Source organism: Antennarius striatus, chromosome 10, assembly GCF_040054535.1.
Source record: "Antennarius striatus isolate MH-2024 chromosome 10, ASM4005453v1, whole genome shotgun sequence".
Lineage (NCBI taxonomy): Eukaryota > Metazoa > Chordata > Actinopteri > Lophiiformes > Antennariidae > Antennarius > Antennarius striatus.
In genome coordinates, this window is record NC_090785.1 from 145,806 (window position 1) to 162,500 (window position 16,695).

Here is a 16,695-nt window from a genome sequence, read left to right on the forward strand (position 1 = left end):
AACTTATGGACCTCTGCCTCAACACCACCTACTTCCAGTACAGAGGGAACTTCTATAGGCAGAAACACGGATGTCCCATGGGCGCGCCGGTGTCTCCTATCGTGGCCAATCTGTACATGGAGGAGGTGGAACACAAGGCCCTCACCTCGTTCAACGGAACGTCACCAAGACACTGGTTCCGGTATGTGGACGACACCTGGGTGAAGGTAAAAATCCACGAGGTGCAACCTTTCACCGAACACATCAACTCGGTGGACAGCAACATCAAGTTCACCAGAGAGGATGTGAAGGACAACAGTTTGGCCTTTTTGGATTGTGAGGTCGGCATAAAAGATGACAGAAGTCTGTATGTGGTTAGGGTTAGGGTTGGGGTCAGGATTAGAGTTAGGGTTAACCCTGGAGTAGGACAGCAGTGTGAAGGCTCGCTGTGCTTCACGGCCATGAAGACAGAAGACTGGAATCATTAGCGCTCCTAGTGTATCGCTAGCAGCTATCTGACCGCTGCTACGGTGTACAGCAGAAACCTCGCTAACGCCACTCCCACCACCAGCAGCTAAAGTCTCCATCGGTAACCACCGCTCACCTCATGTGAGACCCCCACCCAAACCGAACTGACCCCTCCACCACCAGGTGGACTCTGCTTCCTGCAGGCGGCCGGGAGTCACAACCTCCCGTTCCAGCTGGAAGGTCCACCCACAGACCAACGGGGGTCCTTAGGGGTACTTTAGGGGTCCATTAGGGTCCCACCAGGGGCCACCAGGTTCGGCTCAGCCATGTGAAACTGAAGAAGCGGTTGCGTTGTTGGGCTAAGGTTCAGATGGTCTCAGGTGACAGGCTCTCACCTTGACCAGGGGGCGGAGCTGCCGTAGGTGCAGACCTCTGCTGTGGCGCTGACCTCTGTCTTTGTGTGCATCGACGCCCACCGGAGCGTTGGGCGGAGTCAGCAGCAGCTTCTTCAGCTGGTGAGGAAGAGGAAGAGGAGATGTCGGTTATCAGCGACACGTTATGAATGAACAAAACCAACGACCCCGCCTCCGTCAGTCATCCCTCCACTAGCCCCTCCCCCCCACGAGCCCCTCCTTTAACATGATTTAAACCACGTGGAATCTCTCATGAGGTTCAGCGGAGGCAGCTAAATGTTGTTAGCGACATAGCATCTGTCAGCTAAGTCCATTCTCTGACCACAAGCTAACCCAGCTAAGCTAAGGGCGTGTCGCGTTAGCTCATTAGCTCATACATATTAAGCAGTATGACGGGTCACATGACGGGTCAGGTGACTGGGTCAGGTGACGGGTCAGGTGACCGCCATGGCCCTTGAAAGTCGGCAGCTTGGCTCCATCAGCGATGACGACGCTCCTCTGGAGATGAAGATGTCATCATGAAGATGTCATCAAATCAATGGCGTATGACATGTTAAATGTCATACGCCATTGTGTGTTGGGGTGGGGGGGCCAGGAAAAGAGATATGGACCGTCTGAACAGACTCATCCGCAGAGTGGGCTCAGTGGTCGGGCTGAGCCTGGACTCTGTGGATATGCTTCTGGAGAGCAGGACCATGTCTAAAATTAAGGCCATCATGAACAACACCAGCCCCCCCCTGCACACCACCTTCTCCCAGCAGAGGAGCACCTTCAGCGACAGACTGCTGTCACACAGCGCCTCCACAGAGAGGCTGAGGTCCTCCTTCGTGCCATCAGGGGGTACAATGACTCTCTCAGGAGGAGCGGGGGGGAGGTGGTGAGGTCAGCACGGGGTTGAATTTGAATATGGATTTAATTTAATTTAAATTTTATTTTATTTTATACTGTTGTGTATATATATATATATATTATTTATTTTTTATACTGTTTTATATTTTAATTCAATTTTATACTGTTTAGATTTTATTTTATACTGTTTATATTTTAATACTGTAATATTTGTAAATTTTATACTGTTTATATTTTAGTTATAGTTTAGTATATAAGTCCTGTTAGTGCTGCATGTGTCTGTCTGTTAGTGTAGTGTATGTCTTGTGGTATGTCCTGTGATGTCAGTGTTTCCTTTTCTCCTGGTGTTTATCCAGTATTATTTGTTATGTAATGCCTGAGCAGTGGATATATGCAATTTCCTCCGGGATTAATAAAGTATCTATCTATCTATCTATTTCTATCTATCTATCTATCTATCTATCTATCTATCTATCTATCTATCTATCTATCTATCTATCTATCTATCTATCTATCTATCTATCTATCTATCTATCTATCTATCTATCTATCTATCTATCTATCTATCTATCTATCTATCTATCTATCTATCTATGAAGAGGAGTCAGGAGGGGTCCGTCTGTGTGAAGCCCTGAGGCCCCCAGGCCCCCGGCTGGACGCCTTCCAGGCCCCTGGCGACGCCATAAAAGGAAGCCTTGTGCTGCCGTGGGACACAGACGAGGAACGACCCTGCCCCCCGCCCAGTGAGAAGGAGACGTGAGATTGGGGGGGGGGGCTGGAACCAGGAGTTACTCTGAACACACACAACCTGCAGCATCACGTCTGACCACCAGAGGGCAGCACAGCACACAGGAGGATAACAGTCATGTGATCAGAGCACACACACACACACACACACACACACACACACACACTGACACACACACACACACACACACACAGACACACAGACACACACACACACACACACACAGACACACACACAGACACACACACACACACAGACACACACACAGACACACACACACACACACACAGACACACACACACACACACACAGACACACACACACAGACACACACACACACACACTGATCAAGGCGACACAGGTTTAAACTAGTGGGGGGGGGCATGGGAAAGGGGAGGCCTGTTGTGGCGAGGGGGGAGGAGCCAGGGGGGGCCGGTGTGGGGGTTGAAGCTCGTATGAAAGCTTGGTTTCTACGGCGACAAGTTTTTAGTTCTTGATTCCAGAAACAGAGGCTGATTGTAAAGGGGGGGGGACACTGAGGGGGGGACTCTGGGGGGGACTCTGGGGGGTGGGACTTTGGGGGGAGGGACTGTGAGGGGGGGACTCGGAGGGGGGGGACTCTGGGGGAGGGACTCTGGGGGGGGACTTTGGGGGGTCTCTGAGGTGGACTCGGGGGGGGGGGGGACTCTGGGGGAGACTCTGGATGCAGCCCGGGGGGGTCTGATCAGGGGTCTCTCCACTTCCTCCAAAAGCAGTTCAGAACACGCGTGAACAGGAAGCGGTTTCCTTACCAGGGAGGGGTCCTCCGTGTCGCCCCCCAGGGGCCGCTTCAGGTCAGCCACGCCTACAGGAAGATATTCTTCTTCTTCCTCGTCAGGCTCCTCCCCCAGGGCGGGGAAGACTGTGAGCCCGCCCCCCTCCTCATCCACCATGCCGTCCAGGCTGTCGGTCAGCGCGGCGAGCAGAGCTGCGTTCTCCTCCTCCATCTGGGGGGGTAACCACGGCTGTTAGTCCCGCCCACCACCTCTGATGTCACTTTGACCTCTGACCTCAGTGACTGATTGTCACTTATTCACCACTTATTACCAGCCCCCTCATTGGCTGTAATTAACGAGCTGTCGGTGGTGGGGTGGGCGGAGCCATCAGGAGATCACATCCAGTTAACAAAGTCATGCTTAGGATGACATCATCACATGACGAGAAAAGTTCATCAAAAGGCGAGGAAAGAAGGAGATGACAGGCTGTGGGGGCGGGGCCTCACCTCGAACAGCTGGTCTGCTGTGCTGTAGTGGGCGGGGCTTGGCGAGGTGTCCGGCTGCTCGCTGCACCAGGGCAGCTCCTCCAGGCCGTGGACGCTGTCGAAGTCGCCAGCGTCCAGCTGGGAGAGGTCGATGTCCGGGAAGTCCAGCCGCTCCGATGCCACGCCCCCCTCGCCATCCTGCAGCGGGACGGAGAGGGGGGTTAGTCACAAGCCACGCCCACAGCAACGGCAACGCCCACGGCAACGTCAGCACCCACGGCAACGGCAACGCCCACAGCAATGGCAATGTTAACACTCACGGCAACGCCCACGGCAACGCCCAGGGCAACGCCCACGGCAACAGCAACACCGGAGCCGCCTATCAGACGCTCCTCCAGCCCCCCCATGAAGAACAGGAAGTTCACACAGGGGGGAGTTCCCTGTTTCCTGTGAGGTTCCCACCGGGACACCTCGCAGGAAGATCCAGCGAGGCAGCGGGGGTGGGGGGGGGCACTCTGGATAAAAGCCTCCATCAGCGGGCGGAACACAGTGTCACCATGGCAACGCCAACAGGACGGCGCCAAAGGTTACAGCTCGTTCTCCCTGTACCCCCCCACCACAGAGACCTGCTCCTGGAGGGTTCCTGGGGGTGGGGCCGGGTCAGACGCCCACATTTGGGTTTTAATCCCCCAAAACGATGACTCATTACAATCACTCCCCCCCACCTTCATCATTTCCTTCAACGCCTCCTCATCACCAATCAGTGGCTGACCTTTAACCCCGCCCAGCTTCTGATGACCTGATTATCACTGATCAATAACCCCAATCAGCAGAGAGGATGGAAGGACGGAGTGACGGGAGGAGGAGATGTAGGTCAGAGGTCAGAAGAGGAAGAGTGGGGGGGCAGTCGTGACTTGATGGGGGAGGAGGAAGAGGAAGAGGAAGAGGAGGAGGAAGAGGAAGAGGAGGAAGAAACGGAAGGAGGAAGAGGAAGGAGGAAGAGGAGGGAGAGGAGGAGGAGGAAGAGGAAGAGGAAGAGGAAGAGGAAGAGGAGGAGGAGGAGGAAGAAACGGAAGGAGGAAGAGGAAGGAGGAAGAGGAGGGAGAGGAAGGAGCGCGGTGGGTTAGTGTTGGCGTTAGCATGCAGCTACATCCCTCCTCCTTCACCTCCTTCTCTCCTTCCTCCTCTTTTCCATCGTTCCTCCTCCTGTCTCCTCTTCTCCTCTTCCCATCCCCCTCCTCTCCTCCTTTATCATCTGTTTCTCTCTCCATCCTTCAGTCCCTCCTCTTCATCACCTCAGTGGACGGAGGGATTCCTGTGTCACCCCCCTGCCCCCCCTGCAGCTGTCAATCAATAAAAAAAGCCTTGGGCCTGACACACACTCCTGAGCGTACGCGCAGACACCCCCCCCACACACACACACACCCTCACACACACACCCCCCCCACACACACCCCCCCCCACACACACACACCCTCACACACACACCCCCCCCCACACACACACACCCTAACACACACACACCCCCCCCACACACACACACCCTCACACACACACACCCCCCCCCACACGTTTGATGTGGGGGGGTGAGGATCATTCCTCTTAATCCCACTGAAGCGGCGGCTGAGCAACACGATGGCGGGACGTGGAAGCGACGCGGCGACCTCGAACTATCTCCAGCGCCGTGACCTCTGACCTCCCCATGTTCACTGATGTCACCGGTTGGACCACTGGAACAGAATCAGGGTTCTGAGCCGGGTTTTAGTTAACTGGGCTTTAGTTAACTGGTTAACTAAAGCCCAGGTTGTCCCCTGGTCAGGTGGGAAATGAGTCCCATGAGTGAGGAAACCAGAACCGTGACCTCTGACCTCATTACCCTGGAACTCAGGAAGTGATGAAGAGACAGAAAAGGTACAACCTGAAGACAGAGACGCTGTTTCTGTACGACACTTATTAACGGCTCACTTCCCGTTTCTCACACACACACACACACTGACACACACTCACTCACACACACACACACACACACACACACACACACACAGGTTCCCGTCTGGACTCAAAACACTCCAGAGTTCAATCAGAGCTCGTCTCCTGGGGACACGCCGCTGCCACTGATGGACAGGAAGTCAGACGGGGTCATCACAGGTTGTGGAGGCTCCGCCTCCAACGCTCAATAGTTTCAATTCAGCTTCAAGAGAACCAGTTTAGACCCGAGTCACACAACACCCTGACACTTCATCATCCATCATCTACATCCATCCATCATCCATCCATCATCCATCATCTACATCCATCCATCATCCATCCATCATCTACATCCATCCATCATCTACATCCATCCATCCATCATCTACATCCATCCATCAATCCATCCATCATCCATCATCTACATCCATCCATCATCCATCCATCCATCCATCATCCATCCATCATCCATCATCTACATCCATCCATCATCCATCCATCATCCATCATCCACATCCATCCATCATCTACATCCATCCATCCATCATCTACATCCATCCATCATCTACATCCATCCATCAATCCATCCATCATCCATCATCTACATCCATCCATCATCTACATCCATCCATCATCCATCCATCCATCATCCATCCATCCATCATCGGCAAAGTATATTCTAGAGGAGGATTCTAGTGGTGTTCTTATTTTTAGGAAAAAAGGCTAAAACTTACAACTTTTTCGCTCGCTAGCGCTGCTAATTCCTTTAGCGAGCGGCGCTAGTGCCGCTAGCAAAAATAGCGCCGCTAATTCCGCATGCCGACTGAAATAGCCAAAGTGACCCGAACGCTCCCGATCATTAAATATGCACTGGGGTCATGACCTCTCGTCCAATGAAAAACAAAATATTATTTTTTCCAAGCTGAACCCGTGAATTGGTGTAAGACAAGGAGAGGACCATCGATCAAAAGAATCCAGTGTTTCTAGTAGAGTTTGTGTTAAAGTCCTCATTAATAAACAAATGGTGAATGCTGAGGGGGGGGGGGGTGGAGACAGACCGATCAGAAGGTCAATGAAAGATATTATCAATACTTGTTAGTAGTCTTAGACTTTAGTTCCCTCTGACCAGCAGGAATAACCAGCGATGATGTAAATGTGTTTTCACCTCGCTTGATGTTTTATGTCTTTTTAGATTGAAATGAAAAATCATGTTATTGAATTAAATAAATAATCTAAACTAAACTCTGTCATACCAATGGTGTTGGTGGTGGTCAGAGTTCAAATGTCTCCTAGTCTCAGTAAACTACCAGTAAACACTGAGTAATATTTAGTCTGACTGTATCTTCAGAGTGAATGAAGTTTTCAATGGTTGAATCTCACATTCATTCCTGCATCAAGTAGGACAGAAATAAAGAGAGTTCAGCTCCAGCTGCTGGCTTTAGGGGGTTTTTGGAGGGAAACTGAACACAAGATTCTGTCCTCAGAATGCAGGAAAACAACCCCATTTTCTAAAACATTTCCTGGGGGAGGCCCCCGGACCCCCCACAACCCCCTGCGACGAGCGTTGGTCGTCCGCCCGTGCGCCACTGTCTGGGACACAGAGTGTGTTTTTTGGTGTCGTCCTCAGATCCTCTACCCTGAGCCACAGGGGGGGTGGTCACACCAGCTCCTGGTTCAAGACCAGCTGAAAAAATGGAACGATGAGACTGAAGCCTGACCCCCCCCACCTCCTCCTCCTCAGGCGCTGTTTGTAAAGCTCTTAATGAGATTACAGACAATCAGCACAAAACTTATCACAGGGGTCGGGTCAAAGGTCAGCCCAGGGGTTAATTATAGTGTGTGTGTGTGTGTGTGTGTGTGTGTGTGTGTGTGTAAGCGTTAGCCGCAGAGCTCACACACCAACGTCTACAGCCTGACTTTAAGTCGTTCATTTTTAACATCCAATCGGCTCTGACCTAAATTCAGCAGCAACAGCTCAGCCAATCAGATTACAGCACCTGCACAGACCTCCTGGCAGGAATTAGAGCCACGCCCAGTTTTGCTCAGATCTGACACCAGATCAGCCCCAAAACCCAGAACTACCCCATCTCTGACCCAGCCCCAAAACCACCCCAGCCTCAGAACTGCCCCAGAACCAGCCCACAACCAAGAACCACTAAAGCTCTGGACCAGAGGACAAGGGGGACACACTGTTCTCGTTTGCATGTGTTCTTGTGTCTTTGACACACATGTTCTGACAGACACATGATTGTCAGACACGCGTGTCTCTGGGACACCAGCAGTAAATTCACTACAAACATTCACTATTAGTCCATTTCTCCACCTAAATTTAGAACCCGTAAATCTCCACTATGTTCTGATCTCGTGTGACTTTCTGGTCACGAGAATCACCTGTGTGACTCACCTGTGTGACTCACCTGTGTGACTCACCTGTGTGACTCACCTGTGTGATTCACCTGTGTGATTCACCTGTGTGACTCACCTGTGTGATTCAGTCTGATTAAAATCGACCAATCAGCAACAGGTGTGCTGGTTCTAAGCTGCAGTGAGAGAGGAGTTAGTTCGACCCCCCAGAGAACAAGAAGAGTCCTGTTGGGTTTGTCTGTCTGTTAAAACGTTTGGAACGTCTGCTGGTGGGATTAAGAGATAGACTAATGAAGGGTGATTGATTGATTGACTGATTGATTGATTATCACCATGAAAAAGATGCAAAAGCTGGAAACAAGCAAGTGACAATGAATAATAAACAATGAAAAATTAATGCAGAAAAAGACAGGTGTTACTACAGGTGTTACTACAGGTGTTACTACAGGTGTTACTACAGATATTACTGACAGATATTTCTACTAAAACTGTTTTTTAACGACCAGGCTTTAGTTTTTCGATAAAACTAATAATTTTCTTTTTTTTTTTACTGTTATTACTGTTATTAATAAAAACATTTAAATTAACTTTTTAGTTTTTAATCCTTGTGTTTCTTCTACCGTATGTTCTGTTATTACTGTTGGGATGTCTGGTCCTGCTCCAGCCATTCTCCACGTCGCCACCGGCGAAGTCAATTCCAGATTGGCTACAAGGTTTCTAGACTGTAGCCACAGTGGAGTTCTTATTTTTAGGAAAAAAGGTTAAAACTTTTTCGCTCGCTAGCGCCGCTATTTCCGCATGCCGACGGAAATAACCGAAGTGACCCGAACGCTCCCGATCATTAAATATACACTCAGGTCATGACCTCCTCTCGTCCAATGAAAAATAAAGATTCTACAGTATTTTTCCAAGCTGAACCCGTGAATTGGTGTAAGACAAGGAGAGGACCATCGATCAAAAGAATCCAGTGTTTCTAGTAGAGTTTGTGTTAAAGTCCTCATTAATAAACAAATGGTGAATGCTGAGGGGGGGGGGGGTGGAGACAGACCGATCAGAAGGTCAATGAAAGATATTATCAATACTTGTTAGTAGTCTTAGACTTTTGTTCCCTCTGACCAGCAGGAATAACCAGCGATGATGTAAATGTGTTTTCACCTCGCTTGATGTTTTATATGTCTTTTTAAATTAAAATGAAAAATCATGTTATTGAATTAAATAAACTAAACTAAACTAAACTCTGTCATACCAATGGTGTTGGTGGTGGTCAGAGTTAAATGTCTTCTAGTCTCAGTAAACTACCAGTAAACACTGAGTAATATTTAGTCTGACTGTATCTTCAGAGTGAATGAAGTTTTCAATGGTTGAATCTCACATTCATTCCTGCATCAAGTAGGACAGAAATAAAGAGAGTTCAGCTCCAGCTGCTGGCTTTAGGGGGTTTTTGGAGGGAAACTGAACACAAGATGTTGTCCTCAGAATGCAGGACAACAACCCCGTTTTCTGAAACATTTTCCAGGGGAGGGCCCCGATCCCCACTGTGGGGGGTTCCCCCCCCCCCACACAGTCCACAACAGGTGTGGTTTTACACCCCCCAACAATTGAAAACTTGCACTCACTCTGAAGACACAGTCCCACCAACATCCCTCAGTGGTTCCTGGTCGTCTTTCTTCCCGTGACAACGAGCTGCTGTCTGTGTCCCACTCCATCCTTCACACGGTGGGGGGGTCACACCTGCTCCTGGTGTCAGACCAGGATGCGCTCAGTGTAGTGAAGCACATCCCAGGATGCACTGCTTTCTGGAGGTAACATGAACTCTGGGGACCAGAGGACAGGGGGGCCACAGGACAGGGGGGCCACTCATCCATGTCGGTCGTCTCATACGACGGACAATCAACCCATCAATCTATCAGCCAATCAATTCCTGACAAGGTCGACCTCCAGGTGGGCGGGGCCTGCTAATCTGAAGCTTCAATGCCGCGATTTGATCTAGGCTGGGGCTGTGTGTGTGTGTGTGTGTCTCTGTGTGTGTGTGTGTGTGTCTGTGTGTGTCTCTGTGTGTGTGTGTGTGTGTGTGTGTCTGTGTGTGTGTCTGTGTGTGTGTGTGTGAGTGTGTCTGTGTGTGTGTGTGTGTGTGTGTGTGTGTGTGTGTGTGTGTGAGTGTGTATGTGTGTGTGTGTGTGTCTGTGTACGTGTGTGTGTCTGTGTGTGTTACTCAACAACAGCCTCGGCGTGGGGGGCGGGGCCAGCTAGCCGGAGCTCATGGGAAATGGCATCACAGTGGGGGCGGTGGATTCTCAAGGTCGATCTGTGGGGAACCGACAGTAAAGCCCCTGGGGGGGGTGGCGAGGGTTGAGGGGGGCTGGGGAGGGTTGGGGGGGGCTGGGGGGGCAGCTGATGCTGAAGCTGCATAACGACACCAGAGACCAGCTGATCTCCCACCGACAATACATTTCCCATAATTCCACTGTTCCTCCATTCTTTCGCCACAGAGACCCCCACCCCCACTACCTCCCCCCCGCTGCCCCCCCTTCCTCTACAGAAGGCCATTGACCTGAAACCATTCAAAGCTTTGGCTGTTGCCACGGTGATCACCACAGGCTTCACACGAGGGGGGGCATCATTCCAATCGATCACCAATAAACCCGATCAATACAAGAGAGCCTGCAGCTGTCTCTCACACACACACACACACACACACACTCACACACACACTCACACACACACAGCTGATGGATGGCGTTCCCTCTGTGGGAGTGAACGGTGACAGACTTCATTACTGGAGACGCAGGTGGGGGGGAGCGTCTGATGGGGGGGGTCAGCTGATCAGGCAAGTCATGTGACATCTGCACTCCCCAACCCCGTCCAACGTGACTCCTCTGCTGCAGTGAGGTGAGGCTCGGAGTCACGACACACCCCCTCACCCACCCATCCCCCTCCCTCCTCTTCTGCCCCCCTCCCTCCTCCACTGCCCCCCTCCTTCCAGTCACGACTCCGTCACGCCCGTGGGACACGGACCGCCGGAGCGCTGACAGGGCTGATTTAGGACGCCCCCCCCACCCCTTAACGCACCTGGAGATGGATTCCAGGGCGTGGCAACGCCCCTCTGAGATCGACCAATCAGAGCAGGCGTCTGTGCCACCGCTGGATTGGTCCGTGTTTAGTGGTTCCTGCAGGATGGCGTCCACACGTCACACCGGTTTGATCCGGGGCGGGGCCAGCTGCTGATGGGGGCGGGGCTCGCGGGTTTGAGCCGTCCTCCATCCACCTGACTGAATCACACAGCTGATGGGTAAGGGGGGCCGGGGGCTCCTCTGGGTCAAAGGTCGACACTCCAGCTACTTTAGAAGGTGTTTGTGTCACTGCAGCCTCAAGCCCCTCCCCCTGAGGCACACAAACACACACACACACAGACACACACACACACACACACAGACGCACACACACACACACAGACACACACACACACAGACACACACACACACACACACACACACACACACACAGACACACACAGACACACACACAGACACACACACAGACACACACAGACACACACACACACACACAGACACACACACAGACACACACACACACACACACACACAGACACACACACACACAGAGACACACACACACACACAGACACAGACACACACACACACACACACACACACACACACACACAGACACACACACACACACACAGAGACACACACACACACACACACACACACACACACACACACACACATACCAGACACCAACAGCCGGAGGCGTTGAAGCAGGAGAGGCAGAACTGGTGCGTGCAGTAGAAATACCCCCAGGGGGGGCAACAACAATAAGAACCAGAACCAATGCAGTCGGACTGCAACATCCTGCGACACCCCTGAATTCAATATGTTACCCTGACTTCCTGTCATAGGTCAAAACTAGTGCTCTGACCTACTGTCATAGATCAAAGCACTAGGTTTGATCTATGGTCTTACTCACACTGGCTTTCTCCCTTGTCTTACCATCTCATCCGGTCCCTGAGTGTACACAAGCTTAAATTTGACCTTGACCTCGGTTTGCCCCGGTCCAGGTCACCACCTCAGCCCCCCCCTGCTGAGTCATGAGTTTGTTTCATCCTGTCTGGACGGTTGAGGAGACGTTTGGTGGACGGACGGACGGACACTGACGTGACTGACATCACCTCTGGAGGAGGGACACCAACACCTGAGCAGCTCCTCGCCCCTCAGGGTCATGTGGACGGATCACCCAAACACTCCGCTCCTGCCCCCCGGGGTAACCCGAGCCCCCGTTGGCGTCCAGCTAAACTAAGATCAGAGGCAGCGGCTGGCGTCCCGTGTTCCCAACCTGACACCGGCTGGCGCTCCGGCCGAGTCTCCCCTCCAGTCCAAGGAATGCTGGCGGGCGTCCGACCCGGAACGCCAGAACGCTGGAACGCCTGGACCGCCTGGAACGCCGGGACACGGCGGCCCCCGGTTCACGGTCAAGGAGGGATCAGGGGGAACAAACGGGGAACCTTCATGCTAGCAGCATTAGCACAACGCTAAAGGTGAAGAGTTCAGCAGTGAGGGACACGCCCCCTCCTCAGGACCTAGCTTGAATACTAAGCAAGCTAACTGGATAGCGGTGTTAGCGGAGCGGCTCATAACGTGTGAGCAACGCAACCTCTGACCCCAGGCTGAGTTGACCTTTGACCCCTCCCTCCTCTGGCTTCAGGTCATCAGGAAAAACACCGACAGTCAGAATATTGATCCCTGATCGGAAAAAAGTTCAGATGCTCCTGCTGATCACGTCCCGTTGCTCTGTGTGTGTGTGTGTGTGTGTGTGTGTGTGTGTGTGTGTGTCTGTGTCTGTGTGTGTGTGTGTGTCTGTGTGTGTGTCTGTGTGTGTGTCTGTGTGTGTGTGTGTCTGTGTGTGTGTGTGTGTGTGTGTGTGTGTCTGTGTCTGTGTGTGTGTCTGTGTGTGTGTCTGTGTGTGTGTGTGTGTGTGTGTGTGTGTCTGTGTGTGTGTGTGTGTGTGTGTCTGTGTCTGTGTGTGTGTGTGTGTGTGTCTGTGTCTGTGTGTGTGTGTGTGTGTGTGTGTCTGTGTCTGTGTGTGTGTCTGTGTGTGTGTGTGTGCGTATGACCTGTAGCTATGCTGCTACTTAAGCTAACCGTGGCTTGTTAACTAGCCTAGCTTCCAGCTGAAGGCCACTGCTGGACTAATCTGGCGCTAATTTAGCATCAGCGTGCTAATGGACAGTAGGGGGGGGGACCAGGGGGGAGACAGAACCAGGTTGGGGGGGCAGAACCGGGGTGATGCTCATGAACCGGGGTCCAGACCTTTAAGGTGGGGCCTGGAAGAACAGCTGATCAACACGACCATCACTCCACGTCCCACAATGCATCAGCCACTCAACACGGCGGGATGAGAGGGACCTTGTTTGGGTGGAGGGGCTTAAACTAGGTGAGGGGGGGGGGACTGGCAGGCCGAGGTCGTTCACGGGTCAGTGGCGGCGTTAATCTGCATCAGCGCCCCGTCGCACGGATCACGTGACCTGAAGCCCCATTCCACGCCTGACCCGGTTCACATCTGTCCCTGGTGCTAACGGCGTCCTGGTGCTAACTGCGTCCTGGTGCTAACGGCGTCCTGGTGCTAACTGCGTCCTGGTGCTAACGGCGTCCTGGTGCTAACGGCGTCCTGGTGCTAACGGCGTCCTGGTGCTAACGGCGTCCTGGTGCTAACGGCGTCCTGGTGCTAACGGCTTCCTGGTGCTAACGGCGTCCTGGTGCTAACGGCGTCCTGGTGCTAACGGCGTCCTGGTGCTAACGGCGTCCTGGTGCGAACTGCGTCCTGGTGCTAACTGCGTCCTGGTGCTAACAGCTTCCTGGTGCTAACAGCTTCCTGGTGCTAACGGCGTCCTGGTGCTAACTGCGTTATGATGCTAACGGCGTCCCCCCATCACTCGCTCTCTCGCTGCTTCCTGTTCGCACCCCCCATGGGTCCATTATCCTCCATCACAGCAGCTCATCGATGCGCTAATGGCTTCCAGAACCTTCCGCCGCACCTTCATCATTTCCACCCCCCCCATGGAACATCTCCTAATATGCAGCAGTCCCCAAGGTCACACAGCGCCTGGCTAAAGGTCACATGATAGCTGCTGTTAGCGCAATGTGCCAGATTAGCATCGACACGGGGCCGTCGTACATCATCAGAAGTAGAACGTCAGGAGAACGTCAGAATATCAGGAGGACGTCAGGAGTAGAACGTCAGGAGAACGTCAGGAGAACGTCAGGAGGACGTCAGAACGTCAGGAGGACGTCAGGAGAACGTCAGGAGGACGTCAGAACGTCAGGAGTAGAACGTTAGGAGAACGTCAGAATGTCAGGAGAACGTCAGGAGGAGGACGTCAGGAGTAGAACGTCAGGAGAACGTCAGAATGTCAGGAGGAGAACGTCAGGAGGAGGACGTCAGGAGGAGAACGTCAGGATGAGAACGTCAGGAGGACGTCAGGAGGACGTCAGGAGGACGTCAGAACGTCAGGAGGACGTCAGGAGGAGAACGTCAGGAGAACGTCAGGAGGACGTCAGAACGTCAGGAGTAGAACGTCAGGAAAACGTCAGAATGTCAGGAGAACGTCAGGAGGAGGACGTCAGGAGTAGAACGTCAGGAGAACGTCAGAATGTCAGGAGGAGAACGTCAGGAGGAGGACGTCAGGAGGAGGAAGTCAGGAGGAGAACGTCAGGAGGAGAACGTCAGGATGAGAACGTCACGAGGACGTCAGGGGGAGAACATCAGGAGGACGTAAGGAGTAGAACGTCAGGAGAACATCAGGAGGAGAACATCAGGAGAACGTCAGGAGGACGTCAGGAGGACGTCAGGAGGACGTCATGAGAACATCAGGAGGAGGACGTCAGGAGGATATCAGTAGAACGTCAGGAGGAGAACGTCAGGAGAATGTCAGTATAATGTCAGTAGAACATCAGGAGAACGTCAGGAGGACGTCAGTAGAACGTCAGGAGAACGTCAGGAGGACATCAGTAGAACGTCAGGAGAACGTCAGGAGGAGGACGTCAGGAGAACGTTAGGAAACGTCAGGAGGAGGGCGTCAGGAGGACGTCAGTAGAACATCATGAGAACGTCATCAGAACGTCAGGAGAACATCATGAGAACGTCATGAGAACGTCAGGAGAACATCAGGAGAACGTCAGGAGGAGGACGTCAGTAAAATGTCAGAAGAACGTCAGGAGGACGTCAGAAGAACGTCAGGAGGACGTCAGTAGAACGTGAGGAGGACGTCAGGAGAACGTCAGGAGGACGTCAGAACGTCAGGAGAACGTCAGAATGTCAGGAGAACGTCAGGAGGAGGACGTCAGGAGGAGAACATCAGGAGGAGAACATCAGGAGGAGAACGTCAGGAGAACGTCAGGAGGAGAACATCAGGAGAATGTCAGGAGAACGTCAGGAGGAGAATATCAAGAGGAGAACGTCAAGAGGAGAACGTCAAGAAGAGAACGTCAGGGGAACGTCAAGAGGAGAACGTCAGGAGAATGTCAGGAGAACGTCAGGAGAACATCAGGAGGAGGATAGAACGTCAGGAGATCGTCAGGAGAACGTCAGGAGAACGTCAGGAGAACGTCAGGAGAACGTCAGGAGAACGTCAGTAGAACGTCAGGAGGACGACAGTAAAACGTTAGTAGAACGTCAGGAGAACGTCAAGAGGACGTCAGTAGAACGTCAGGAGGACGTCAGGAGGAGGATGTCAGGAGGACGTAAGGAGTAGAACGTCAGGAGAACGTCAAGGACGTCAGGAGGAGATCATTAGCAGTAAAACATCAGGAGAACGTGAGGAGGACGTCAGGAGGACGTCAGTAGAACGTCATGAGAACATCAGGAGAACGTCAGGAGGAGAACGTCAGGAGGAGAACGTCAGGAGGAGAACGTCAGGAGGAGAACGTCAGGAGGAGAACGTCAGGAGGAGAACGCCAGGAAACGTCAGGAGGAGGGCGTCAGGAGGACGTCAGTAGAACATCATGAGAACGTCATGAGAACATCAGGAGAACTTCAGGAAAACGTCAGGAGAACATGAGGAGGACGTCAGTAGAACGTGAGGAGAACATCAGGAGGACTTCAGGAGGAGAACGTCAGGAGAATGTCAGGAGGAGAACGTCAGGAGAACGTCAGGAGGAGGATAGAACGTCAGGAGATCGTCAGGAGGAGGACGTCAGGAGAATGTCAGTAGAACATCAGGAGAATGTCAGGAGAACGTCAGGAGGAGGATGTCAGGAGAACGTCAGGAGGAGGATGTCAGGGGAACGTCAGGAGAAAGTCACAAGGACGTCAGGCGGAGAACGTCAGGAGAGCGTTAGGAGGAGATCATTAGCAGTAGAACATCAGGAGAAAGTGAGGATGTCAGGAGGAAATCAGTAGAACGTAATGAGAACATCAGGAGAACGTCAGGAGAACGTCAGGAGGAGAACGTCAGGAGGACGTCAGTAGAACATCATGAGAACGTCAGGAGAACTTCAGGAGAACGTCAGGAGGACGTCAGTAGAACGTCAGGAGAACATGAGGAGGACATCAGGAGGACGTCAGGAGAACGTCAGGAGAATGTCAGGAGGAGAACGTCAGGAGGAGAACGTCAGGAGAACGTCAGGAGGAGAACGTAAGGAGAATGT

At 52.4% G+C, this 16,695-nt stretch overlaps 1 protein-coding gene across 2 annotated transcripts in view; it reads right to left on the bottom strand.

Moving 5' to 3' along the window:
* ppargc1b (peroxisome proliferator-activated receptor gamma, coactivator 1 beta) overlaps positions 1-16,695 on the bottom strand; it is a 40,508-nt gene that overhangs the window by 14,029 nt on the left and 9,784 nt on the right. For both annotated transcript variants that reach the window (XM_068324916.1, XM_068324917.1), the window contains exons 3-5: positions 3,719-3,895; positions 3,249-3,443; positions 843-959 (exon numbers count right to left, since the gene is read on the bottom strand). In XM_068324916.1, coding sequence (XP_068181017.1) covers positions 843-959; positions 3,249-3,443; positions 3,719-3,895 — 489 coding nt within the window. The remainder of the gene's footprint in view (positions 1-842; positions 960-3,248; positions 3,444-3,718; positions 3,896-16,695) is intronic.